Genomic DNA, 26,845 nt, shown 5'->3' with positions numbered 1-26,845 from the left:
CAACCGTTTATTATTATTTTTTTTTTTTTTTTGGGAGGGTTGTCTTGACTTTCTGCTTTGCTCGATCGTCTTCCTCTTTTTTCTCATCTCCCCACGCATTTAATAACGCAGTAGTGAAAATGTGTAATGAGATGAGAGCCAAGGCTCGGGAAAAAAGATAATCACCGGCTGCCCCCTGTGTTTTTTTTGGTTTTTTTTCAACGCCTTGGCGTAAACATGAAGGAAGACCTAAATAATTACGAAACACGTACAAATTTAAAAGAAAAGAATTTTTGTTTTTTTGCGCGCCAGTTTCAAACGACAAGGCCTTGATTTTTAAAATTTTTAATTTTTCTAAATTATGAAACAATAGCGCACTCTCCGATTATTAGAAAACTGGACCGATTTTTAGGGATGATGAAATAAAAAAAAAAAGGGAAACCAAGTTTTATGGAGAAAAAAACAAAATTAAAAATTGATGAGAAAAGAAGAAGACGACGAAGGTTGTTGGTGTACGTCGCTGTTTGCTGGCCCAGCGGCCATAGGGAAATATTCCGAGTGGCGGGGGAGTGAACACTTTTTTTTTTCTTCTTCTTCTTCTTTTTATTTATTTTCTTCTTTCCTTGAACTAATTTAGCGTTCCGACGTTGTGTATATAATACGTACAGTCTCTCTCCGTGTGTACGTCTACAGCGTACAAGTTTCTCACGCTCTATCCTCACTTGCTGTAACGTCAGGGACTATCTCCTCTTGTTTTCGCTTCCTCCCTTCACCCCCTTTTCCCCTCCCCCCTAAAAAACAAATGAATATCGTTTTCTTGTATACGTCTGTTTTTTTTTTTTTATAAAAAAAAAAATTTAAACGTGAAATTCTTTTATTTCATGGCCTTCCGTCATTGATTCAGTCCTTGGGAATTCCAATCGAAATGTGAAGTAAAAATTCTAAAACAAATCCGCAGGCGACATGATTAGAAAAATGTTGGTCCCAAAATAGTTAATTTTATATTTTAAAAAAAAGAAAAAAAAGGGAAAATGTAATCACCATCACTTTCACCAGCCGCTTAGATAATTAAAGGTAATCGAGCTTTCGGCGATGGCGTATATATACACACAGACACACGGTCGTGAAGTCTTTTTGGCTGTGCGCGCGCTTGAGCAACAGCATCTGATTTTAATGAGCGGGTTTTTGTTTTGTTTTTTTCCGAAGACAACCTTAAAAAACAAAACAAAATCTTTCAACTCACTTTCTATTCTTTGACTGTCTGTGCAGCAACTGCTAATAATATCACTCTTGCTCATGTTTCTGCTACGCTCGTGTACGTTCAGCAAATGTAGACGACTCGAAAAATGTCGTCGTCGTCGACGTTGTGTAACGCACACAGGTGGCCACTCCTAAATGAATTGGAAAAAACAAGTTCATTTCTCTTGTTTGTTTTTGTTTCTTTCCCCATTTTGATGACAGCTCTTGATCAACATCGTGCACTGGAGACATGCGCACAAGACCTGAACTGGATTCGTTTTTTTTTTTTTGTTTTATTCAAATCATTCCAAATTCCGATAATTCGTGAAAGAATTGATTTGATTTGTTTCATTTGCGCGTTATTTGTCTCTGTGGCTTTTCGTTTTGGCGTCACTTGATTTGAATTGCGCGCCACCCATCTCTTATAGCCATTTTCAAGTGAAAAATAAGTAAGCACACATCTAAAGCAACAACAACAACAACAACAAAAAAGGGACTTGCGAGTTTTTAGTTTGAAGGGAAACAAAAAAGGCCCCCCCACACAGTAGATGGGTGTGGACGTTAGCATAGTGGTTAGTAGTATAGCGTCTGTATATAGTGCGAATGAATACAAGAGAGAGGGGCAGGCCCAGGAGCCGCTCCAGTGCCGTTCAAGTGGCCGACCGAGAAACAACGTACCGGTCCGTCGCTCTACAAAATTATTTTTTCCCTCTTCAACTTGTTGTTTTTCTTGTTTTCTGTGATCCCTCGTGTCTCGATTTGTGATTGTGTCCCAGTGCCGAGAAAGAGTCTGACTTGAAAATTGGACGAGAGTTAAAGAAAAGCGAAATTTGTCTTGCCAAATTTCGAGATTTTCTTTGGGTTTTCTCTCTCTCTTTCTCCTTTTTGTGCTGGAACTCTTGACAATGATCGTGCTAGTTGGCTCTTGATGATTAAGGCCAATCTAGCTGATTTTGCGCTATTCATTTCGGAAGCGTGATCACCGAAAGGCGACCTGTTGTTCGTCGCAGCGGTGAGTGTCTCTCTTTCTCAGTCCATTTGCGTCTCGTTGTCGCCGACGACTCTCATTATCATTACCAGCCCGCAACGCGCATTTGAGTGGTTTTTTCTTGCGTCACAATCTCGAATGTACGAAACACCCAGTTCTACTCTTACGTTATTCTTATAAACATCAAACATTTTTTTATTTTCAATTCTTTTTCACTTGGGTACGGATGCCATCTGCCACATTGGGTAGGCGGTGTATAAGGCCAGTGAAGTGGTTTTAGTTGTGGGGGGGGGGTTGTTAAAGGACCCCCTTCCATTTTCTTTTAGTGAAGGAGGGTTACCTAAGTCACGTGGCCATCGAGTGTAGTGGGAAAAGTTTCCCCTCAATTTCGTAACAAGTTTGGGACCCCCCTTTTTTTTCTTTAATGATTTTAAAATTGGTTATGTAATGTATTGAGGGTCTTGTGTCTTTAAGGTAAAAGAAAAAAATAAGGGGGGATGGTCGAAGCGGTTGGGATGTCCCTCCCAGAAATAAATAAATAAATAAAAAGATTCGTCCTATTTATTTATATATATATTTTTGTGGCTGAATCCCCTATTGTATCATTTGTTAAATGATGGACTATTGCGGCGATGGCGTGGAACCAAAAAGGAAAAAAAAAACATTAATGAAACGGTTGGTTGGGGTTTTCCCTCAGCCATTTTTCCGTTTGAAAAAAAAAAAAAAAGAAAATCAAAGAAAACAACGTTTAACTCGACCAACCTCGCCATTAAAGTTATTTGGAAACTATATCAAACAAATGTTCCAACACCCGTCCGAAAAAAAAAGAAAAATAGAAAGGCCACTAAAGAAAAACAAAACACAAAATTTTGAAAATAGATGCAAAGGTCTGGCGTCGATTTAATTTCGACGTGGACGGCCTTTTGACTCAGCCACACACATTGACTAGAAATGCGTCTGAAAGAAATCGAATAAGAAACAACTTTATCCCCTTCCATCTCGAGAACTGAATTTTGAGTTTTTATTAATTTTTTCAACCAAAACAAAAAACAAAACAAATGTGTTTCTTTTTGATTATTGTTATTTGTGTTCTTCTTCATTTGGTGGGATGGAAGAGGGAAATATAGTATACCTTGACCAGTAAATAATAAAACATGATTTTCTTTAAAAATGTTTTAACACGCGTCTGGCGCGCAGTTCCCTTTCCCGGCCATACAAAAAAAAAAGTCGTAAATTGTCTCTCTGGCTTTTTTTCTTTTTCTTTTTTGACCGGCAATGAATTCAAAATTACAAAAAAAAAAAAAATTCTAGCGGATAAGACTCGCGCCAACGTATTAAAAAAACACGACTAGATTTTCTATCTAAAAAAGACACACACAAAAAAAAACTTCATTAAATCGTCGCCAGTCTTTTTTTTTTTTTCGGGGGGTCGTGTGACTGGTGTAAAAAAAAAAAAAATACCATATCCAATCGTTTTAACCTGTTTTTTTTTTCCCTCTTCAACTTGAAGACACACACACAAAAAAAAAAAAGGAGAAAATTCGGTTGTCTTTGTGCCCTTAGTTTTATATCATTTTTTGTTTTGTTGCATTTTGATTTTTCTAATATTGAGTCGTCACTTGTAATCAACTTGGCTGTTGGCGTGGTCATCCGTGTCGCGACGAATTAGCACGGGCGCCACACCGTCCGAATAACAAAACGCGCACGCCACCATTAACTCTAAAGTCAAGACGGGGAAAAAAAAAAAAGTGAAATGCGTTCAAACTCTCTGTCTCTCTGGAAACTTCCATTTTGATTTTCTAAATGAATGGAGAGACCCCCAATTCCAAAATTGAGGAAAGAATGAAGAAAAAAAAAAAAAAGAAAAGAAAAACCTGTCTGACTCATTTCTGTTTGCATCTTCGTCCATTTTTGAAGCGGAGCAATTTAGAGGACCTGATTTGTTTTGTTTGTTTTCGGGTCCCGCAATTTGAATGGAGATTTTTCGGAAGGCAGCGCTGAGGATGATGATGACTAAGACGACAATAAAAAAAAAAAAAAAAATCCTGCTCTTTTCGTTCTCCTTTTACGGGTTGGCCAGTGGCAATGTCAAAAATCATTGATTACACACCGAGCGATTTTTCGTTATTTAAACTGCGGGTCGATGGTATTTTTTTTCCCTCTTATTTGTCGTCTATATAGGAATGATTTAAATGAGGAGGGGAAAAAAAAAGGGTCGTGGGAAAAAGAGAAAAAATATTTTTGGTTCTTTTTTTTTTCAAATATCGTCGACTAGCGCGCCGTACGGAAGAGAAAACGGGCAGAAGGTTTTCCATCCCCCCCTATCATAACTATACGGCTACTGTGTGTGTGGCTCGTTTCCGATTCGGGTTATTTAAAACATTCAACTACGACCTGAGCGTACCTTTCCCTCTTGCAAGCCTCCAGGTGTGTGATAGTATCATGTCTGATTGCGCGTGGGAAAGGGAAACGAACGTATCTATTTTTTCTTTTTCTTTATTTTTTATTTTTTGAATGGAATTAGTCCAAAATGTTGTCCAGTCCGAGGTCCAATTTGTTTTCTCTTCTCCTTTTTCGGGATATAAAAAAAAACAAACAAAACAAACGCTCGTTCTTACTAGACGTCGGCCATTAACCGTTTTTCAATTTGGATCAAGTCAATTTAATGATAATCTTGTTTTATTATTTAAAAAAAAATGTATAACGTGACCGATTCGATAAGGCAAACTCGGTAGGAGGCGAAACACTCACGAAAAGGAAACGAGCAGACGTGAGCCACGGATATATAATAAAGGATGATTTTTAATGACAGGCAATGAAGGGCAGGTGATTCGGCGTGAGAACAAACACTACTTCTTCTCATGGTTCATTTGGAAATGTTTTTTTCTTTTTCTTTTCGAGGGGGAAGTGCTTGTATTAAAAAAACAAAACAAAGAAAGGCAGAGGGGGGACATCATAATGGGTGAACATTGGCCAACATGTGAGAATCGTTTCTGAACGATAGCTAATAATAAAATAAAAAAAAACAAGGGGGAAGCCTGCGGGGGCCCACCTGTTGGCTGCACAAACAAATCGTCTGTTTGATTATCGAAAACATGTGGATTTCTATTCATTTTTATTCATTATTATTATTATTATTATTTTTACTTGAAAGAAAAATAAGGACGGCGCATTCGCGTGTGTGTGTCTTTGAATCGTTGATTTCCTATCCAACTTGTTTCTTCTTTTCCCATTCAATCCCGGTGTGTAGATGGTGTATATAGATCTGTGAGTTGAATATTCATGGGGGACGGTGGTGAACGTGGGACCCATGTGTGGAACTGGTTCCCCCCCTCTCTTCATCATGCAACAGAGAGAAAGGGAAAAGAAACAAACTTAAAACATCAAGTAGGAATCCAAAAAAAAAATTGAAAAAAAAGCTTGTTCCATCATCCGACAGTTAAAAAAAAATGTTTCAACAGTTTTTCTTCTTCATCCTCAAATGACAACAGTAGACATTCTCGACATAGTTTTCAATCCATCAAATCAACTAAAAGTTTGGATGGGTGGGTGGGGTGAAGTTGTTGGTTTTTTTTTTCTTGTGTCTTCTTCAAGATGATCGAAATGTTTTACCATTTTCTGGCTGTAATTTCTCATTGGGAAAGCGCGCCAACTGACGGAGAACAGGAGCGACAACAAACTCCAACTTGTATGGCAGTTTTACACACATTATTTAAATGGAGACTGGCTGTCCCGACTCGTTTCCTTTCGATTTGTTACGTCAAAAAATTGGGGTTGAAATTTACGGGGTCACAAACTTTCTAAACTCCGCGCACAATCTGAACGGACGCGCAGCCTCTCACTCTCCAGTGCTCTCCTTTGAAAAAACATAAAACATATAAATAAAAAATGCTAAATACTTCACAGCGGGGCTGCCACCGAAAAAGAAAGTCCAATTGTCAACTTATAAAAGAATAAAAAAAAACACGATTGATTATGTTCGTTCATTTACAGCCTCACACGATTGCAGCGTAATCTATCGGCCTCAAATAGATGGCGCTCCTAACATCAATTCGAAAGAAGGCCTTTTAGAGAAATGTGTATGCTTGTCTATCGGATGGTAGACAAAGGTATCTGCTCATTGTTCTTTTCTGACTTGAAGGGCATTCGCAGAAGACATTCTTTTTTAATACATATTTTTTTATTACCTTGAATGCCACCCAAATGATGGGAATTTTTTTTTTTTTTTTTGCTTGGCTCTGGTTTTTAATGGCTCGTATTATTTTACAATTTCTTATTATTTTTCTTAGCTTTTATTCTGAGAGAGAGAGAGGGGAAGGGGGGTTGTGATGCGTTCTGGACAGAAGAAATCATGGGTGTCGCTATTTTTACGCAGCCGGAAGGGATTCCGGAAGCGGCATCGTAAATCCTTTGCCTCAAACATAATTTTTTTTTTTTTTATATATTTGTGCCGCAAAAAAATAAAAAATTGAAAAAAAAGAAAAGAAAATTCCCAGGGTTCACATGTCAGTCTCGATCCCACACCCAGAATTAAAAAAAAAAAAAGGCCAATCATTCCATGAAGAAAATGATAAGAAGGAAAAAAAAAAGTAATTAGATGACACGCCATTTCCGTCTTTTTTTCTTGTGATGTTCGAAAATAGAAGAAAGCGCGGGGAATGACGTCAACACGAAACAAGCGTGACTTCCATTTTTTTATTTTAATCATTTCAACACTTTGATATCATTGATTCATTGTTGTTGTATATATATGCATAGCGAGTAGTGACTTTTCGGTGACCCCGACCATGTTTTAAAAAAAAAAAAAAACAGGTCCACAGGGGGTCTCACCTTCCCCAGGTGTGGAAACGTATACACGCGCGGTTGACAATGGAAATACGAAAATCTCGAAGCCAAATTTTGTGTATCGATTGGTCACACGCGTTAAAAAAAATCAAATCCTTTTATTTTGTAATTCTATTGTCACTTAACCTTTTCGAGGTTTCGCTATAGAAAAATGGGTGTCTGGGGCAGGGACCCAGTTTTTTGTTGAAATCTATTCGAAATAATGACGGCCGTACTTTGTTTGACCCAGACAAAACAGGTGTTGAGAATCTGCGTGTACAAGTTTTTTTTTATGTTTGGAGAACAAAAGACCATCATTTCCAATCAATTCGTTAGCATAATGGGCCAGTTGGTGGCGGCTGCGTGCCACTGATTGCGAGACCCCAACTAGAGAGTGGGGGATTTCTTTTTTTTTTTTTTCACGCTCACGATCATTTCCCTATAGGATCCCCTACACACACACACACAAAACAATTAACCGAGTCCCGAAGGAATTTTGTGTTTGTTCTTTTTGGTTTGGTTTGAGTTTAAAGAAAAATGTCGAGTTGAGGACTGAAAAAAAAAAAAAACAAAAAGCAGAGATCTCTAACGTGAAGAGAATAAAAAAGAAAAGGGGGAGAGAAAATAAGGCCAAAGTGATTCACGGCCAGTTGAAACCAACAGGTCGTTTTGCATAATTGCCAGCTCCCGTTGATGTGTTTTCTACCTCCCCTATTTTTGTTTTGTTTTCCCCATACAAGAAGAACTGTCTCTCTCTCCCCTCTCTAGCCCTCGTCTGGTTATATATGTAGGCCTTCGAAATGTTTAAGCCGTTGCCCATATACGTAACCGTTGGCTCTTCCCCATTTCCTTACACACACGGTTATACATTTCCAACCAACACACTTATCTTTTTCAAGTTTAGTTTATTTTATATAATTATTTTTTTTTGTTTCTCTGCTTGGCATTTTCGGGGAGAGAAACATGTCCGTCAATGACAGTCGATTGTGTGCGTATATACAGTTCAAATGAATCGGGATTGATAGTTAATCGAAACTGTGAGCATTTGGTTGTTGTTGGTCTGTTTGCTTCGATGTCGTGTAGCCTGTCGACGGGTTGACATTGTGTCTGTTCTTGCGTTGTCTTTTTGGTCTAAACAACGAGAAAGAAAGGAAGAAAAAATAGGGGCAAACTGAGTAATGGATTCCAATCGGATGACCATTTTTGGGCTATTGAGAATTTTTCTTTTTTGTCCTCCCTTTTTTTATTTATTTTGTTCCGTAACATTTTAAGGGGGTGAAACTGGATAATAAAAACGAAGGGGTTAGAGACATAAAAAATTAAGTCGTTGCTGGTCATTTCACCTTTGACACACCTGTTCATTCAGCTCCGATATAAACCGCTTATTACCCCCATTTTTGATGGCATTCCTTTTTTTCTTTTTAAAGGGGGAGTGACGATTGAGAGTCCCCCCTATTTAAAAAAAGGGGGAGATAAATGTCTTCTATATTAACACATTCGTGACACGAAATGTTAGCGTCTTTGTGTGCGTGTATTTTATCGCTCAGGTGATATAATTTTTTTTTATGACTTCATTTCCAGCCTTCCACCATATTTTTTTTTTAGGGGGGGGGGGGTGAAAACCGAGGGAAAAATAATAAAATGAATGGGTGAATATTTTCTTCTTTCTTCTTCCTGGAAATGCGACGTGATGATTTGTTGGGAAGCGGTGGCGCGCGCGCGCGCGCTTTTCCCGCATTTGGATCCGATCCGCTAGAGCGTGACGTAATCTCTCTTTGCCTATTTGAATTCAACACGTTCAAGACATTTTCTTTTTCCTTCTTCTCTTTTCAAATCGACGTAGTGTTTCACACACAAAAAAAAATAAAAATAAAAACTCGTTGTCGACGTTGGTGAACGTGTTCCTCCACCTGTTTCAGCGTGTCATTTTTTTTGAAAGTAACAACCGTCCCGCTATATGCCTTAAATCGTACAAATATGTACAATGTTTTTTTCACGTCAGTTTCGACGATGGATGGGCTTTCATGGAAGTGTCTTGCACGTGCATTGGCAAGGAAAGGAACGTCTCGACTAGCGTTTGAAAATTGTAGTCGAACCGTGTCGACGTAATCTCGAATTTTGGCTTCTTAATATAGACGTGTTTGATTCTCGCGGCTGTTGGTAACAATTGGCACCTGATTCTTTATCGAGATAGGAGGCCATCGAGTGTAGGGGGGGATGAAGGAGGGCTGGAACGTGTATTATTATTATTTTTTATTTTGTTTGGACATATACCAGCCCCGCTCTCACTTGATTGTTAACTTGTTTTTGTTTTTTATTGTGATGATTATTTCATATTTGAGCGCCACTTTAATTGCCGTAATTTGACACGTGGCATTTGTTTTTTTTTTAAATCATCACTGGAAGTTTTGGAACAATTTCATTGGCTTTACGTTTTAAATCTTGCCATCGGAAAATGGTAACCAAACGAATTAGAAAGTTATGATTCATCAATTGAGGTTTTCTCGAAATGTCGAGTCGTTCAGGTGACGACGACTACAATTAAAATTTACAAAAAACATAAAAACAAAAAAATGATACGAATCTGGAAACAGCGCGAATTCCCCGACCATCATTTCTGCTCACCTCAAGTGTCTCTGTTGAATTCATAAATTCGTAAAAGAATGTGGAGAATGTCTCGACATTTCGTTAACTACTCGACGTCCTTCAACATACGACTCGTTGAAATTTCTCCAGTGCTCCTTTTTATCTCGTATTATTTCATCCGACTCGTATAACTGTTTATGGATATATAGCTACTATAATATTGCGTCAAGACATATACACTGCGACGATAGATATATTTATCTTTCGCCGAAAGAAAAGAAAATACTGCATGTCCTTTGCGTTTTGGCTAATATTTCACTTTGAACGATGACTGGGACGCAATTTTCAAAAAAAAAATCTGTTGAACGTTTGCAAAACTGGGTCGTAGATGAGTCTCCCCGACTGGCCATTCCTTTAGGGGAAAACATCCGTCTAGGGAAGAAGAATGATCCATTCGGAGTTAATCGTTAAGTGTTGGAGACACAACATTTAAACAAAAAAATAAATAAAATAAAATAAAACCCCAAAATATTGCACAAGGAGGACGTGGCATTGAGGTGCCAATCACCGGTGAGAGAGTGAAACTGTTTAGAGAATGAAATGGTGGGCGAACAGAGTCGTTGCCTAGTTGCCTGTCGCTTTCATTTATCTGAAACGGATCGAGACGCACAAAAAGGCCGATAAATAATCAGGACACTGTCCCGCACGCCAACTCAATTTACGCTGGGGGTGGGCAACAAGTGCTTGAGATGATTGCAGATTGAAAAATGTTGATTTTTGTGCCTTTGTTTTGATCAATTCGTTGACGGCCCGCGGCAGCGACTCCTCCCTTAAATGGCGTTTTTTTTTTCGAAAGCTTTTCAGCTAGTCAGAAGAGTTTGACTATTTCCACCTGAACAACCGGATTGAACGAATTTTTTTGTTTGTTTGTTTGTTTAGGGGGGTGGGTATTTCATTTTTTTTTTTTTTTTTTTAGTTTTACATCGAAGCTATCCGTCATTATCTGCGCACTTCAACACAAACGAGTTTATTTTGGTTCTTTTTTTTTTTTTTTTCAATTTCCTAACTTGCATCGCCGACGGTTGTCTGACGATAATAAATCCACGACAAAATCGGCCAATAGATTTGTTCCCTTTTTTATTTATTTATTTATTTTTTCATCTAATGTATCTAAATCCGGGCGCTGTATAGTTCTCATTTCCTTTTTGGAACGTCGATAATCAGAACTCTCCACACACATACACAAACGAGAATGTGACAGAGAGACTGTGCGAAATGAACTTTTATATTATTATTTTTTTGTTCTTTTTTGATGGATCGTGTTGTGATCCTTTTTTGTTGTTGCAAACCCAAAATCAGGCAATTTTTTTTTTTATTGTTATCCTTTCTTAGAAATCGTGCATTTCATCAGTTTCAAATTTATTCCGTCAGACAATGTCGAACGATCAAGGATATTCGAAATTAAAGCAGACATCCTTTTAGTCTTGTTTCCTTGGAAAACGAGGAGCGCCGGGGCCAATCGGTGTAGTCATCAACTGGTGGGTTGATGGTTCCGCTTTTCCCAGGTTCTCCTTTTTTTTTTTTTTTTTTCTTTCACGGTGTGTGTGTGTGTGGTGGTTCATCTGGAACTCGTCGACCGAGTCACAAATACCGGGCGGGGGGTAGCGGTGGGAAAATCTAAAAAAAAAAAAAATTCACGAAAAAAAAGAATTAAGAAAATATTTTGCTCCGCCACTGCCCCCTATTCTCAAATCAACAACAAAAAAAAAAAAAAGAGAAAAAGGAAATGATTGGCGTTGCAGTCAAGTCTCGCTCCGGCTGGTATAAAAACGTCACTGTTATGAATCGCATTTTTTTTTTTTTTTTTTAGTCCTGACCGAAATGGGCACTACACCCAACTTCCTACGACCGTTTTTGGGGTAGGGGGGGAGATCGTTGATTTTTCTTTCATATTTATTTTTTATATGCTGGGTTTTTTCTTTTCTCTTTCCTTGTGGCTTCATATTCGAGTCGTATAGAGAAGTAAATAAAAAAAAACTGGCCGAGGAATTCAACAAAAGAGATGGAGGCTAAATGCGAAACAAAATGAATGTCACCTTTTGATTTATGACGATGAAAACGGGGAACGAACGAAATATTACACACAACACGAGTGAAACAGACACATACCAAGCAGCAGCAAAACAAGAAAAAAAAAGTGCGTCTGTATTTTTTATTTTATTTTTTTTTTTTTGCCACCGCGTGCAACCTCATTTTCTAACCGGGCGAACTGTGCGCGATTTGCATATTACACGCAGTCTGTGTTAAGAGTTCCCTTACCACACCTTTGCCAACCAAAAATATATATTTAAAAAAACAGGGAAAGATCAACAAGACGTATACAAAAGAATGAAAAAAGAAAAAACAAGTCGCTTTTGCATTTTCCTTGTCGTGTCGGCCGCACCGAATTATGCTAACGATCCGGAGCATGTTTTTTTTTTCTTCTTCTTCTTCTTTTAAAGGGCGCCCTGTCGTGTTCTTTTCTGTTTTGTGATTTGAATGCGTACTGAAATAAGATAAACATGTTTGTTTGTTTCTGCGTTTTCCCTTTTTTATTTTGCAAACCAGAAAATGAATTTTTTTAATTCTTAGTTTTGATTTACCTTTACAGGAGACTAGCAGAGACAGCCCCAGAAACGGCCAACGTAATGAATTATCCAGCTCAGCAGCCAAAGGTATGTCATCCATATTCAAATGATTTCTTTCTTTCTTTCTTTTCATTTTCGACTGTGAAAAAGAAAAATGGGGTGTGTCAAAAAATTTCTGCTCATTGTGTTGGATTTCACTCAACTTGTGCGTCAGTTGGTGCCCACCCTCGTTCATTTCTTTGTACAAACAAAAAGGAAAAAGGGGGTCACTTTTTTCTTTCTCTTCTTTGCCGGAGACGCGGGTGATTCCATTGTTTTCCTATTTGCGCTACACTGGTCAAAACGTTGTTACTAAAGTTAAGACACTTTTCTTGTTTTATTATTCTGGTTTTCTTCTTTCCTGTTGAACACAAAGAAGAAACAAAAAAAACAAACAGGGAGGACGCTGAATGAATGGAAGAAAAAAGAAGAGGAAGACGTTTGAAAAGTGTGGGCTCCGTTTGCAACTCAGCGAACGCATCAAAAAGGGGGAAACAAATTCATATTGTAACAATCAAAACGGACGGGCGCGGTCTTGGTGTTGAATTCTATTATTCTGGCTCTTTAAAATTTAAAACTCGGTTAATATTCGGTTAACTTTTTATGTGCGTGAGGATATGTCGCCGTTTCAGACATTTTAGTTTATTTGACTTGTTGTCTGTGTGTGTTCACCTGTCGAATTGAGGCCCACGACGGTTCGTGTTACTTCTTTTTTCCTTTGAAATTAAAGAAGCTAATCGATAGGAATGGGTGGTTGTATTCAATCAATCTCAATCGGTTCTATCTTGACAAAGGCCAAGGAAATTTTTCAAGGAAAATTCAATAGGAAAATCAATAAATCAGTGAGCATTTTTTTTAAACCTCCAAAAGTGGAGAAGAAAGGGGCGCCCTTGTCGCCATCTATCAACGTTTCAGCCCCCATACGTTTCAAACGAAGTAGATTTTTTTTTTCTCAATCGAGTCGATTTGCCTGATTTGTTATTCTAGTGGATAGCCTTTTTCTTTTTCTTTTTTTTGTGTGAATATTTTCAAATGAATAAGGCAACATGGCCCCCAGCCAGTCTGATCCTGCTGACCTGTTCGAGGTGCCAACAAATTACACGTACACTTTACCAGTTGGTAGTACATAAATCACAACACGTACTGGCGCGACGTTATCGGTCCCCCGCTTTTTAATGATAATCATCCGGCGTGTGTAGGCATAGCAGTAAATCTTGTATTGCTCAACAACTTGACATGGGGAATTAAAAAATTCACTTGAAATCAAAGAGAGAGAAATGCTGGGAAAAGGTCAATTGAAAATGCTTGTCATTTTTATGTATTGAAATGTATGGAAAGACTTCGATGAATGGTGGCATGCAAATCATCCGATGACATTCGATACATTTTTCTTGTTTGTTTCTTGTTTGATTTGTGCGTCTTTCACGGGGATGTTTAATCACGTTCGAAAGACGGGAAGAAAACCGGCCTTTAAGCTATTCGTCTGGTATGATGCGTGTTGAAATAATGCAGCGCTCAAACAATTTGCATCGCAGCATACGTTGAATACTTAACATAAACAAAAAAACACGAAATTCAAGTCCCGTTTTGTTTTTTGTTTTTTTTATTTTTTTTTTTTCACCTGTCGTCCCGCTAAATCCGTAAACGGGCTCTTAATTATTAAATATTCCTCGTTATATAAGAATACCTGATTGCGGGAGCGTTTTCTCTGCCTCGGCTTTCTTTTCTCTTTAATAAAAAAAAATCAATTCTTTCTTGTTAATTGAAAAGTCTGAAAACAACAACAATGGAACGGATTCACACAAAGTGAAAAAAAAGAAAAACGTTCCCAACCGTTTGTTATCTTTCCCGTCCCTACGATGTGTTTTAACAGTTAAATGGACAATCGAGATGAATTAAAGCGCGTGCTGACGCCGTCTGCAATCTGAGTCATCACGTTTTTTTTTTCCCTTACCAGTCGTGTAACAAATGAGCATTGCATTTTTAGTATCGTGCGAAAAAACGAATTGCGTTCGCCTCGTGTGCGCGTGTGAACTTGTTTAGATCGTCACGAAAACACATTAGTGTGAAAATGGCGCAAGATTAGGTCACTGGTGTATCAGACACGGCACGAGTTTGAAGGTCCCGCCAGCTATCAACGGCCATAAAAAACAAAGGACTGTTGGAAAGGGAAGGGTTGTAAGTCGTCATCAATCCTCTATGATTACGCCAGTTGATGATTATATGTTTATAAAAAACAATAGGACTTTTTGTTGTTGGTTGTTGGTTGTTTTGTTTTCTTTGTTGCGTAACGCCAATGGCTATAGAAAAGAAAGAAAGAAAGAAAGAAAGGTCGAAACATTCAATTTATTGCGTGTGCGCAGTAAATCTGTCGATGATCTTTTCGTTTCTTTCAAAACTGTTGTACCTTTCCCGCTATGTACAAATTCTTTTTTCTTGTGCTCCTGTTGTACAACTTTGGTTGCCTGTGCCAGTGTCTACGTGTGGCGCTGTTGTTGGCACGCCGCCCGTCGATTTCACGAGACTTCATTACTCCGATCGCGTTGCCCTCGCGGCTAATTGGTTTCTCTCTCTCTCTCTCCCTTCGCACCATTTTATTCACTTTTCGTTTGAGGAGGAAAGAAAACTACAATCTCGATATCATCGTTAAGATTTCATTTCGCTGATAGGATTTCTCCTCTTTTGTTTGGTTCTTTTTCCCCTACAACCATTCATCCTTATAAGATCTATATATCAGTTTAATATATGTTTTTTTAATTCTTTTAATCAAACGGGTCCACATTGTTAAAGTCATTTTTTAATTTAATTATCTTTTTTTTTTTTTTTTTCATAATTTTCATCACATTTTTTTTTGTCGTTTGAATGGGGAGAGGGGGGGGGGATACCGGAAGCCTCTAATTGTGATTAGCCCGGGAACAAAAAAATAAATAAAAATGAAAAAGCTCACACACACACACACATACACACATACAGAAAATAATTTCGAGTGAAGCTTTCGCACGTTGTGAGAGAGTTACTACTCTCTCCCCTTCCCCTCTTGAAAAAATTCCGTGAGAACTAAATTTTTTTTTTTTTTTCTTTTTTATTATTATTATGTTCCAGTCGGTCGTGGTATATAAACTAGGAGGTTGGGTACTAACATGCTGGAACAATGAAAAAGGGAATATGATAGGCGGAGTAGAAAGAGCGTCTCCATCAGATTTTGCGTGCACACAGGCCATGCCACCAGTGTATCCGCCCGCCATAACGATTCATTTTTTGTTGTTGCTGTTGTTGTTGAGTTTCCCGACAATTGTGTGTGTTGAACACAAAGATTCTTCTGGAGCGTTCAATTTATTTGATCGGCTGGCTGATTGTGTGTTTAAAAAAGAATAGAGACAACAAAAATGAAGCTCTAAATAAATAAAAAGCGCTTTGATCGAACAGCGGACAGTGTTGTATTGTTTAAGACCAACGATTTATTTCTAACGTGTTGTGTAGAAACTCGATTTTTGTTTTTTTTTTTTTTAATTCTGCTTCACAGCACGAGACCCTTTTGTTTACACTTGGGCCTCCCACTGAAAGAAAACGAACGATCGTGAAGAGTCGGGCAACGTCTGTTGCGTTCAAGTGAAAAATAAGATGGCCATCAATTGTTTCGTGTTTAAAACTACTAAATAAAAGAGCGTAAAAAAAGAAAGAAAGAAAAAAAAAATCAGTTCCATTCATCATGGACAAAAACAAAAATAGACGTAAACTCTGCCCGGACGGATGGCCATCGGAACGGACCGAATCGGCCACGAAGGAAGGGCGGAGATTTTCCTCGTCTTTTGCAATTTCTTCCTTCCTGTTTTGATAGCGATGAGTCATGCCACCTAAGTAATTCTTCTTCTTTTTATTCCTTTTTTTCTTATTTTCTTGCCATTGTTGGATTTGTCGGCAGAAAAGAGTGCACACCCCCAATACAAAGGAGGGTTGGAAATAACTATCAATTAAATAAATGGGCAATAATATATTTTTCTCTTTCCACGTGTGGCTGCGCACGCTGGATAGGCGGCATTGCCGAGCCAGGCCAAAAGAGTTACGATCTGACGTGGCTCGCGCTATATAGTCTAGTTTTAGCCCATGCCTCCGCCCTTTTCACGTTGACTCGCAAAGCTTCCCCCACCCCCCTATATGTATAACTAATCAAGTCAAACACTGTTGGCGCATAAGACGGGATTGAATTGGAAATCAGTCTCCCCTTCTTTCTTTTCTTTTTTTTTCCCCCTTTTATGTGTGAAACGATCATCAAAACTTTTTCTTTTGAGGGTGGGGGTTGGATCTGAATATACTTTGATAACAAGCCCGATTTGTCTGTCCCTTTTTCTTCATTTTGATGTGTGCTGGAACAGAGCTGCTAGTTTAGTGCGCCAACGTCAATGAATAACTCAGATTTAAAAAACGAAATCCATTACATTTATTTCTAATTTATTCAAATTTGATATTTTTATTTACTGGATTAATCTTATTTTATTCGCAGGTTTTGATGACACGAACGAAAGTGGAGACGATGGCCGATCAACGTCGCGCTCCTCCGCCTCCTCCGCCGAGAGGTGTGACTCTCCGTTCGCCATCTGCTGTTATCGCGCCTTCAGGCGCTTTTGGAACAGCTCATCCGCCTTCGTCGATTGCGACATCCGCCAGCACGTCGGCCGTCAATCGACTCCCTTTCAAAACGTCCAATGCCGTCGCCCCCAATGCGATTGCACCTACCATTAAGCCGGTGATGAAGGAACACGTTCCAGCCGAACTGTCCGCTGGATTGTCGGTGGTGCAGCAGCAACACCATCCGCAAGGCTACCTGGAAACACGATACGCCTACAGCGTCAACGGCATCTTAGGGTCGGCCGCCCAAGCGTCCGCAGCCGCCGCTTTCTTCGCCAGGTAGGACCCGATTCAAATTATGATTATTATTTTTTTTTTTCTTTTTTTTTTTTTGAAGCAGACAAAACGTTCCAGCCCGTATTATTGTTCAATTATGTTACGTCAAGTCAACGGTCACGCTCTTTTTTCTTTCTTTGCCCGACATCTTCATATTTTTATTCCAATTTCTTGCGGATGGAATGTTTGAATTTCCCTCGTTTTTTTTTGTTTTTTTCTTTGTTGTGTATAACCACGACTTTTGACTTGAAGGGGCCAAACCTCAATAGGTATACATGGATAATTACAGGGGTGGTCATGACAGAGCGGTACGAAAATGAAAAAAAAAAAAACTAAAAAATCAGACCTGAAAAAGCCCAACGAGAGAAAGATCGTCTGCGCCTGCTGTTTCAAAAGAGTTTCAGTTCTCTTGCGTTAAAGCTGTCAAGTTTTTTCGTTTCTTTTCGTATCTGAGATACTATTAGAGAGAGTCAGCTGATACCGTAGTATAATATAGCCTTGAGGGGTATATAGGGGCCGACGGTGTGGTGCGTGATAAATCGGGAGAGAATAAAAACAGACGCTACACGAAGAAAATAGATGTTATGCATCACAGGCAAAAAAAAAAAAAACGGCTCTCCCCATATACACAGGAACGTGATCGCTACCAGAGATTATCGAATCTTCTTTTTTTTTTTCACGACTTTTATATCCTTTCTATGTCTTTCTTTCTTTTTTTTTTTCGGGATAAGAAAGTATAGGCTAAACTATTTTTTTTTTTTGGGGGAGAAGGAAGGGAGAATGAACAACATTTAGATATACGCAAGACACATAGGCAGAACATTCAAAGGTGTTATTTTTCTTCCTTTCCACTTCATATAATGACATTATCTTCCCAAGTTTCTTCTTTTTTGGCCTGTTTTTTACGACTCCTTAAATGTCGTGACGGACGCTATACGGCCCGATCATTATCCCTAACACTTCGATTTCAAAGTGAATAGGCGTTTTTTTTTTTTTCTTCTTCTTCTTTTAGATTATTTTTTTTTTTATTTATTTATTTATTTTGTTGGTGTGTGTGGATTTGCTTCTCTCTTTTGCCTCTAACCCGTGGAGTTTGCTTGCTGTTCGTTTTGGCTAGTTGATGAGGTTTGAAATTTTTATGGGCTGACGGGTATATTGCTCGTCCATAGTCCCGACATCTCCTAAAAACTCTCCCCCCCCCCCTCCCTGGTAACCGAAAACCTATAGGAATATATATCAGTTGACTGCACGCGAGTTAAAAGCGTTTAACAGCGCACACCTATAACCGACGGATTGAATTAGAACTCTTGTTTTTTTTTTTTTTTTATGTCTTTTTCTTTTGGTTCTTTAAACGTTTTTCTCCTTATTTTTAGACTGCGCTTGCGTGCGGGCTATTTTTGTGTTGGGCAAATTTAGCTACGTTCTAGCGGACTGAACGTATCTGCCATCTAGCGGCGCGTAAAAGAATTGAACCTTATTAAATACTTCGAGGAATTTGCATTTGATAGCGAAATTTCAGGCATGGTAAATATGTTTTTGAAAAGCAAATTCACTTGGTATTTGTTTTTTAAAATTAAAATTTGTCAATTCGCAATTGCTGCAATTTATGCCATCTAGCGATAGCCATTTCAACTGCTTTTCGGGTTCCCACTCGGATGGGCGCACTTGACCAACGTAAAGGGCGGAGGGAAATAAGGGTCATCTTTTTCCGGATGAAGAGCAATCCATTTACGTTGAAGGCTGCCCCTCAAAGATGGATCAAGTTTTCTTGTTCCGCTTGGCATTCATGAAAAGAAAAGAAAAAGAGACGACGATCGTTCATAACCACTTTCTTTCGACTCGAAGGACGTACTTCCATTTCTTTTTTTTAAACTAAGATTGCCCCAAAAAGTCCCTTCACAATTCATCCACGGCCTTGCGTGGTTCGTTGTAGACCACCATATGATGGTAATGATGACGCATCAATAGGAAAATATTATAAGCATCCTCTTGTTGTATAGCCCGATGGCTTATAATGTCCAAAAAGTAAATAGAGAAAGAAAGAAATCTCGTTGAAAGAGGCGCCGATCGATGGGCTGATGACTAGATTATTGAGATGATGCGGGATGATGCGGCCAGTTGGACACACGGACGCACCCACAACTGAAGAGATCACAACATTTTGCGCCACTAACGGGGATGGGGGGGATGATATAACCAAGGGGTTCCCAATCGGAGAGTAAACTGCTGGAGGGGTTGGAAAAATGTGTGGACAGCCCGCAAGAAGATGCACAGAATTTATATACGAAAGACATGCACGCATCTATATACCAAATATGATTCCATCATTGCGCGAAGAAAAGAGTCCGAAGATATGGAGGGGGGGAGAATTGAAGGCTATCCATCACAGCAAAGCACACAGATCTACCGATTGCATAACTCGATCAGAGTGGCCAAAAGTTAAATCGGGAGCACCGGCAACGGAGCAACTATTCGGACATTTGTTTTTTTCCCCTTTTTTTCATTTTCTTGTTTAATTTGTGAGAGTGGTTCTTAGGAAAAACGCGTGATTTTAAAGTGGGCGGATAAAAACAAACATGCAAATCAGTTTGTTTTTTTCTCTCTCTCAAAGTTTTCTTTTTTAAGTCAACGTATAAGGGAACAGCATTCCTGAATGTTATTGTTACATGTGGAACTCGTTTGACAACGTGCAAATGCGTGACATATCGTTTTCGTCGTAGCTGGCCGTGCGTTGTTTCACGGGAAACGTTTGCTCCATTTTGGAACTAGCGTCTGCGGAGAGTGGCCGCCGTTGGAATGCCGTCGCAACTGTTTGCCTTCCGCTTCTCGAGACAAAGTTGTCGGTAGTCAGCGATGGAATGTAAGCAAAAACAAACAGACGAAACACGCCCAGTGATTAATGACGTCGAAAAAAGGAGAGTGGGGGGGGGGAGTAGGCAAAGGAAAAACTTTCTTAAACTGATCGATGGTGGCCTGTCTGGACGACGCTCTCTCAAGATGGCGAAAACTAAATAAGAATAATAAAAAAAAAAGCCAAAGAAAAAGTAAACAGGAAAGCGATTTTGTTTTTCGTGTATTCCTGTTTTATGTCACTTGCCACGACGGCGCCTGTTTAGCAACAATTCCAAGCAAAAGCCAGCGGATAGGGTGCGGAGAAAGGGACACACTTTGTGTGCGTATGTGTACGTCGTTGGTGATCGACCGATAGAGACCCCACATTGCGGATGGGTAAGAAAGAAAGAAAAAAAGAAAAATGGAACTGTGTTCTAGAGCCAGAAAAGAACCCTCCTCAGAAAAAGAGAGAGAGGGAGAGAGAAACTTATGTATGAGGAACAGTTTGAAGAGCCAAAAGAAGAACGAAGGACTTGGGTATTCTTTGATACCTCTTTGGTTTTTGCTCGTCTATTGGACCTTAAAGGTTAAGATTATTCGGGACGTCGGCATGAAGAGGAAGTCAGATAGACGAACCCCAACACACACACACATACACGCACTAAAAACATGGAGGTCGATGAATACTCATCCGACGAGATGGATGGCCGAACGACACCGAACTGCGCCTCAAATCCCTTAGACACGGACGCGCTTCCGTCCGGTTAGATCTGCCGCTGAGGTGGCGGCTTGCGTAGCGGGGCCAATCCCCTCCGGACATCCTTCATCCGAACTTGGCCACCGGCTCCGGCTTTACTTCCCAATATATATATATTTTATTTTATTTTTTTTTCGATTGAACTAAAACAACATGACAAATGAAATATTCATTTTTCCATATTGTTCCGACCGTTGGTTCTTTGAAATTTGTTTTGCCGCTGTTCCATTCCATTTTCGTTTTTGAATGGCATAAAAAGAACATAAATATTTATTTAAAAAAAAAATAAAAATCAAGAATGGCTATAAGAGAGGAGGGTAAAAAAAAAGGGGGCAAAGCAACTAGAGCAATTGTGAGTGAACATCAGTAAGCACTCCAACTCGGCTAGCGCTCCGTTCGGCGGGGGGTCTCGTGCATTTTACACGCGAGCGGCGTGATCACGGATCGCCGGGGCGGTGGCTGTACTCTTCTACCGAACATCAATCAATCCTTTTTTTTTTTCTTCTTTTGCCCTCTTCTGCCTCCTCAACTACCCTCACTAACTCTTTGGTTCTCTTTAATTTTTGATTGAATGACGGATGGAGTGCTATACACAAACCACTGCTGCTCTTACATACACATTTCCTTTTATATATATGTATAGATAGATTGCGGTTCACTTACGTTTTTCTTTTTCTTTTTTTTTTAATGTGTGAATGGTGGGCACTTTATTGTTGCCTGCCATTAAGTCACACATTATCCGATTCGTTTATTCAATGTCACTTTCACGAATTTCTCCTCCCTTTTTTAGTTTTACGTGAGGGCCAAATGCGAGCCACTTCATTAGGGAGGGTAACACAGTAAATTTGATTTAAATTCAACAAGAAATCGAGAAAAAAAAAAAGGAAAATAGAAATGTAAAATGAAGAGAAATTTCTCTTGGGAAATGGACCAGCTGATATCAATCCGTGGACTATCCGAGCAACCGCAAACAACAAAAAAAACAAATCCAAGTTGCATACGTATCGACTGTATATATACAGTACTGCATACATAACATACGTATGCGTGTGTGTACTTCTATAACCCTATTTGCATATCAATCAACTGCTGTCGAAACTTCTTTTCTATTACGAAGCCACGCGTTACCAGCAAAAGGGGATAAAAAAAATATATTGGATTGCCATTTTATTTTTTTAAATTCAGGGTTTTTTTTTTTTGAGACATTTTCAAATGATAAGAGCCACCAGCGTATCAGGAGATGCCGGTTGTATTTATTTTTTTTTTTATTTTACTTTTTTTTTTTTGAATTATCACAAGATTTTGTTGTCCTGTCTGGAAGTCGGTGCTACTCTTTGCCAGAAAGTCTTACGAGTAAGGGGCGTTTCGAGTCAATGATTTTAAATGGCCCCCATCACACAGAGAAAGAGAGAGAAGAACTCAGCACTGTGGTGCTCCTTTTTTTTCTTCTCTCTTTATATAATGCGACAGATCACCAATCATTCCCATTCAAATCCTCCGACCCGACGCCGGCCATCCTTTTTCATCTTCCTACGCCCGTGTTCATGTGTGTGTGTGTTTATAGTTTCTATACATACAGTTGATTGAATCGGTCTTGGTTGAATACCGCCAATGGGTCAGGGGGGGAGGACGCTGAAATGTAGGAGGAATATATTCTATTACTGTGAGAATTTACGAGCGATTGACCGCTCAAGCGGCAAGTCGGCATCTTTGTGTCGATCGCTTTCAAACGAAACAATATCTAGCAAAACGCGCAAATCTTGTCTCTCCTTTTCGCTTGAACATTATCGTCTTTTTCTTTTCCTTAAAAAAAAAAAAAAAAACAATTTTTGTTGATTCTTTAAAAAGAAAAAAATGGAATCGAATATGGATGAAGTCTCGAACTGGAGCGCATGTAGATCGCTACGTCTAAAGCGGATTAGAATGCTCGTGCTAAGGGGAGAAAATTATTCTGAAAAATAAAAAAAAAGGGGGAAAGAAAAGAAAGAATAGAAATATGAAATGTTTGTTTAACACCTTTGGCCGAGGGGATTTATTATTCAAATGAACGTTGGGTAAGGTTCCATCATCCTGAAAGTGTCAAAGTTGTACGAAAAGGAAGGGGGGGGGACTAAAAAGGCTTCCCAGTAACAAAAGCTCCCATCATTGTTCTCAATGGACTCACAATGATTGATCCAATTGTCGTTGGCACCTTCCGACTCTATCGACGTTGAAGAGATTCCATTTTTTTGTTGTTGTGAACACACAACGTCAAAAGAAAAGTTTTGACAATTTCCTTTGGAAGGGCGGAATAAGATAACGGATTTTACACAACAACATCGTGTCCAATGTCCAGATTTTTTTTTTTAATCCCCTTTTTTCTCTCTCTCTTTTACCCTCCCCCACATGTTGTTGCTCGTGGACGAACATCATTCCATTTCTCGGTCGCGATCGTTCAGATGGCAGAGCGGATTAAATGCGCCCATAGCGACAGTATTTACGGCGGTTGGATATGAAAAGCGTATAGTGTCCGAGATGAGGAAAAAGGATTTATTTATTTATTTCTATTTCCTCCAAAGTATGCGTGGTGTGTATATTTAGATGATGGCATCCCAGTGCCACACGTGCCGAGTGAAACGAAATGGAAACAAACGAGTTTATTACATTTCATCCGATTTTTTTTAGATATTTTGACTCGCTGTTGATTAGTGAAATACATTTAAAATCGGCCATCTAGAAAATAGTGGAACACTTCACGGCCATGTCTTTTTGTTACGCAAGAAAAAGAACAAATAAAAAAAGGAAAGGGGGATATGCAAATATAGTCCGCCCAGTTGGTCAGCGTTCCCACGAACGGTCTGAACAATCGCATTTTGTGGTCACTTTGGAAGGGAGTCGGTTGGATTGTATAACAATAGTTTTATTTATTTTTTTCTTATCAATTTCTCTTCTGTTGTGTGAGTGCGGCGGGCGTACTTCTCACCCAATCCTATCGAAAATTTGAAGGCATTTTGCTGGACGACCGGACGAGATGGGCGCACATAAAACGGGAAATTGGAGAATGGAGAAAAGGGAATGAAATGCGTGCTCCTCTTTTTTTCATGTGTGTGTGTGTGTATCTTCTCTTGCCGATCACGACCCGTGTTCACGGGGGTGGGCCGGATTCTTGAAGGGAAAGGCAAAAACGGAAGGAAGGAAATGCGGTAAAAAAAAACACACACACACACACAAAAGAAAAAAAAAAGGGGGAGGAAAAATAAGGTGACGAGAATCGATCCGTGACAAGCATCTGGTCCTCTCAATGCTCTATAGTCTCTTCTTCTGTATGTTCGTGTATGCGATGTGTGGATGGAAGGCAGCCTCGTCTGATATAATCCGACAAGATAAAAAAAAAATGTGAGATCCCGTAGCCGAAAACGAGAGGAACCCTAGTGAGAAAAGGGAAAAATAAGATCGTCACAGATATGCCGTCTGTGTGGTCGGAGGTATACATGCGTTTTTTTTTCTCAATTGCTCTCTTTCTTTAAAAAAAAAAATGGACGTCAGAAGTGCCGCCGGATGGGACTATCCGGAATTGAAGTGTTATTCTTCTATTAGATTGGATGAACATTTCTAGATATTTTATTTTATTTTATTAAAAAAAAATAAGGAAAGAAGGGGTGCCGTCGCTAAAGATAACAAAAGCGTGTCGCTGTTTGGATGGCTGTTCTTTTTCCAATTCAATAGAGATCGGTCAATTTCCTGCCGTCATCACAAGTTAACGCACGTCTTGTCATAACATTACAATCAGTCAAAAGCCCTCCCAGCTGACTTTCTCTTTGAAGACACTTGTTTGTTGTTGTTTCTTTTTGTTTGTTTTGTTTGTTTTTTTGCTCGTGCCGTTTGATTCGAATGTAGAGCTGGTGGATGTTTTCATCTGCCAGATGGATATGGAATATATGAAAAGGATATGCTTGTATTGTACGTTGAAAGGGGGCTATCTCTCTAACTGTAAGCTCCTCCCACACAATCAGTCACGAGCCCAGCGTTTAGTATTTTAAAAAAAAAAACGGGGATGGAGAAGAAGAAGACGCGAACAAGGAGAGACAGAGACGGAATGGCAGCAAGGAAAATGTTTGAGAGGGTTGGAAATGACTGCGTTTTCCTTGTCGAGCAGGACCGAAGAGCGTCGATGACGCGCTCCTTCTATCCGGAAGGGAGGGTTTGGAAATGCGAGGGGGGGGAGATACGCTGAATCATCCGACAACTGGAAACCGTTTTCCACTTAGATTCCGTGGATTTTTTTTTTTATTATGTTTTATTCCTTTCGTCAAGTCGTTAAAGAGCCAACGGTCCCTAATTAAACGAACACCGCATCATTTCCCTCCCCCATCTCATTTGAATTGCAAAATTTCTTGGTTGAAAATTGGGGAGCGGTAGATTCCGACAACAATGCATTTCGCAGTTGTATTTGCCATGGATATTCGATCCAGCTAGTCAAGCGCATCTCAAACTGATTTCGTTTCTTTGTGTATTCTTATTTTCTATTTACGGTATCACGTAAAACGAGAATAAGAGCCTATTTAAAACACCATGACGTTTCTTTCTTTTTTGAAAAGAGTAATAATAAACACATAAATATGAATCGTCGTAACACAAAAACAATCGTTTTGTCTCAGACGACACAGCCGCTCCATCTTCATTTTTTCTTTCTTTTTATCTGTTCCACGGGCTTTGAACAACGACTTCCCATTTTCTTTTCTTTTTTTTCCCTCCCCTTACTACCTCTGATTTAGGACGGCGATAGTTGCGAAGCTAAAAAGAAAAGTTTCAGAGATGGGAGGCAATGAAGAAAAGCCGACTGTGTGCTTTGATTCCGAGCGTTGATATCATCAAGCGCTTCTTTCTCTCCGTTTTGTCTGTCTGTGTTGCGGTTATTTCGTGCGCCCGCCGCTTGACTTGTAGAGGGTTAGAAACAACAACAACAACAAAAAATGGGACAAATGGGGTCCGTTCGAAGAGCAGTAGAGGCTTCCCTGTTTTTTTTTTTTATAGCTTTACCAGTCGTGTGCCGACCCTGGCGGAGCAGCACAAACTTGCTAAGAAAAAGGGAATAATAAAAGATTGCGGGCAAAAGGATCTCTGACGAATTCGTCGTCAAGAATATCATACGCAGCATTAAATAGCTAGAAGGGAGGGGGGACAGAGGGAGGAGATCGGGAATATACGGACCCAAATAAAATAAAATAAAAAAGTAAATATCTAAATAAATCAGATGAAAGGACGCGCACACACAGTGACCCTATTCGGCTGCTAGCGGATTTAAAGGCTTTGTTTTCGATCAGACAGAGAGCGCGCCATCATCAGCTACATTTGCTTCCCCTCTGGGTTGGATGACCAAAAAAAGGGACTGGAAGGTGGTGAACTGTTGGGGGAGGGGTTGAAAAAGCGAGAAGAAGACAACGCAGTTTGATCGCTCCTCTTATATTCCAGCAGTAACAATAACAGAGGCGAAAAAAAAACGTTAACAAAGTGTGACGGTGGCAGCTTTCTTGTTTGACTTGACAGCCGGATCAAACGCGGAAGAGCGTAGAGCCCCCTTCTCTGGTATTCAGTGGATGGTCTACGAACCCTCTTACTTCAATTCCGGATGACACACAGTGCCCCTTTTTTTTCTTTTTTTCAGGGTGAGGTGGAATTTAATCCGATATAATATATGCGATGTCTATTTGTTTTCAATTTCTCAAATGTTTGTGTTTCATCAAAACAAATTTTTTTTTTACTACGAAAGATTCAAATTCCCCGCGCAATTTGATGCCATTCGATGAAAAAAAAATGAAGAAAACAAGAGTCAAACGAACTCGCCGACTGTGACACATCCATCGCGATTTGAAGATGACTGATGATCTCTGGATTGTGTTTAACGATCAGTGCGATTAGTCACGCCGGATCGGAACACGAGTCGGGTTGCAATAGGAGAAAATTAATGGTTCATTAACCAGCGCCGCAACCGGAAATATACTCTGTCCCTCTTTTTTTAAAATTTTTTCAAGCCGAAAAATTGTCGAGACCACAAGAAGAAGAAGAAGAAAAAATAAATCATCATCAATAATA

General features: G+C 39.4%; 1 protein-coding gene across 3 annotated transcripts in view; it reads left to right on the top strand.

The window, feature by feature from the left end:
- The window catches only part of LOC116923485 (kinesin-like protein KIF26B), a 65,099-nt gene that overhangs the window by 15,151 nt on the left and 23,103 nt on the right, over nucleotides 1-26,845 (top strand). For 2 of the 3 annotated variants that reach the window (XM_045174116.1, XM_045174117.1), the window contains exons 3-4: nucleotides 12,267-12,330; nucleotides 16,784-17,187. In XM_045174116.1, coding sequence (XP_045030051.1) covers nucleotides 12,267-12,330; nucleotides 16,784-17,187 — 468 coding nt within the window. Of the gene's footprint in view, nucleotides 1-1,851; nucleotides 2,231-12,266; nucleotides 12,331-16,783; nucleotides 17,188-26,845 lie in introns of those variants that run through there. The other variant, XM_032929970.2, reaches the window with a different exon arrangement.

Source organism: Daphnia magna, linkage group LG5, assembly GCF_020631705.1.
Source record: "Daphnia magna isolate NIES linkage group LG5, ASM2063170v1.1, whole genome shotgun sequence".
Lineage (NCBI taxonomy): Eukaryota > Metazoa > Arthropoda > Branchiopoda > Diplostraca > Daphniidae > Daphnia > Daphnia magna.
The sequence above is the reverse complement of the archived record's forward strand: the minus strand, read 5'-3'. Positions and strand labels throughout refer to the sequence as shown.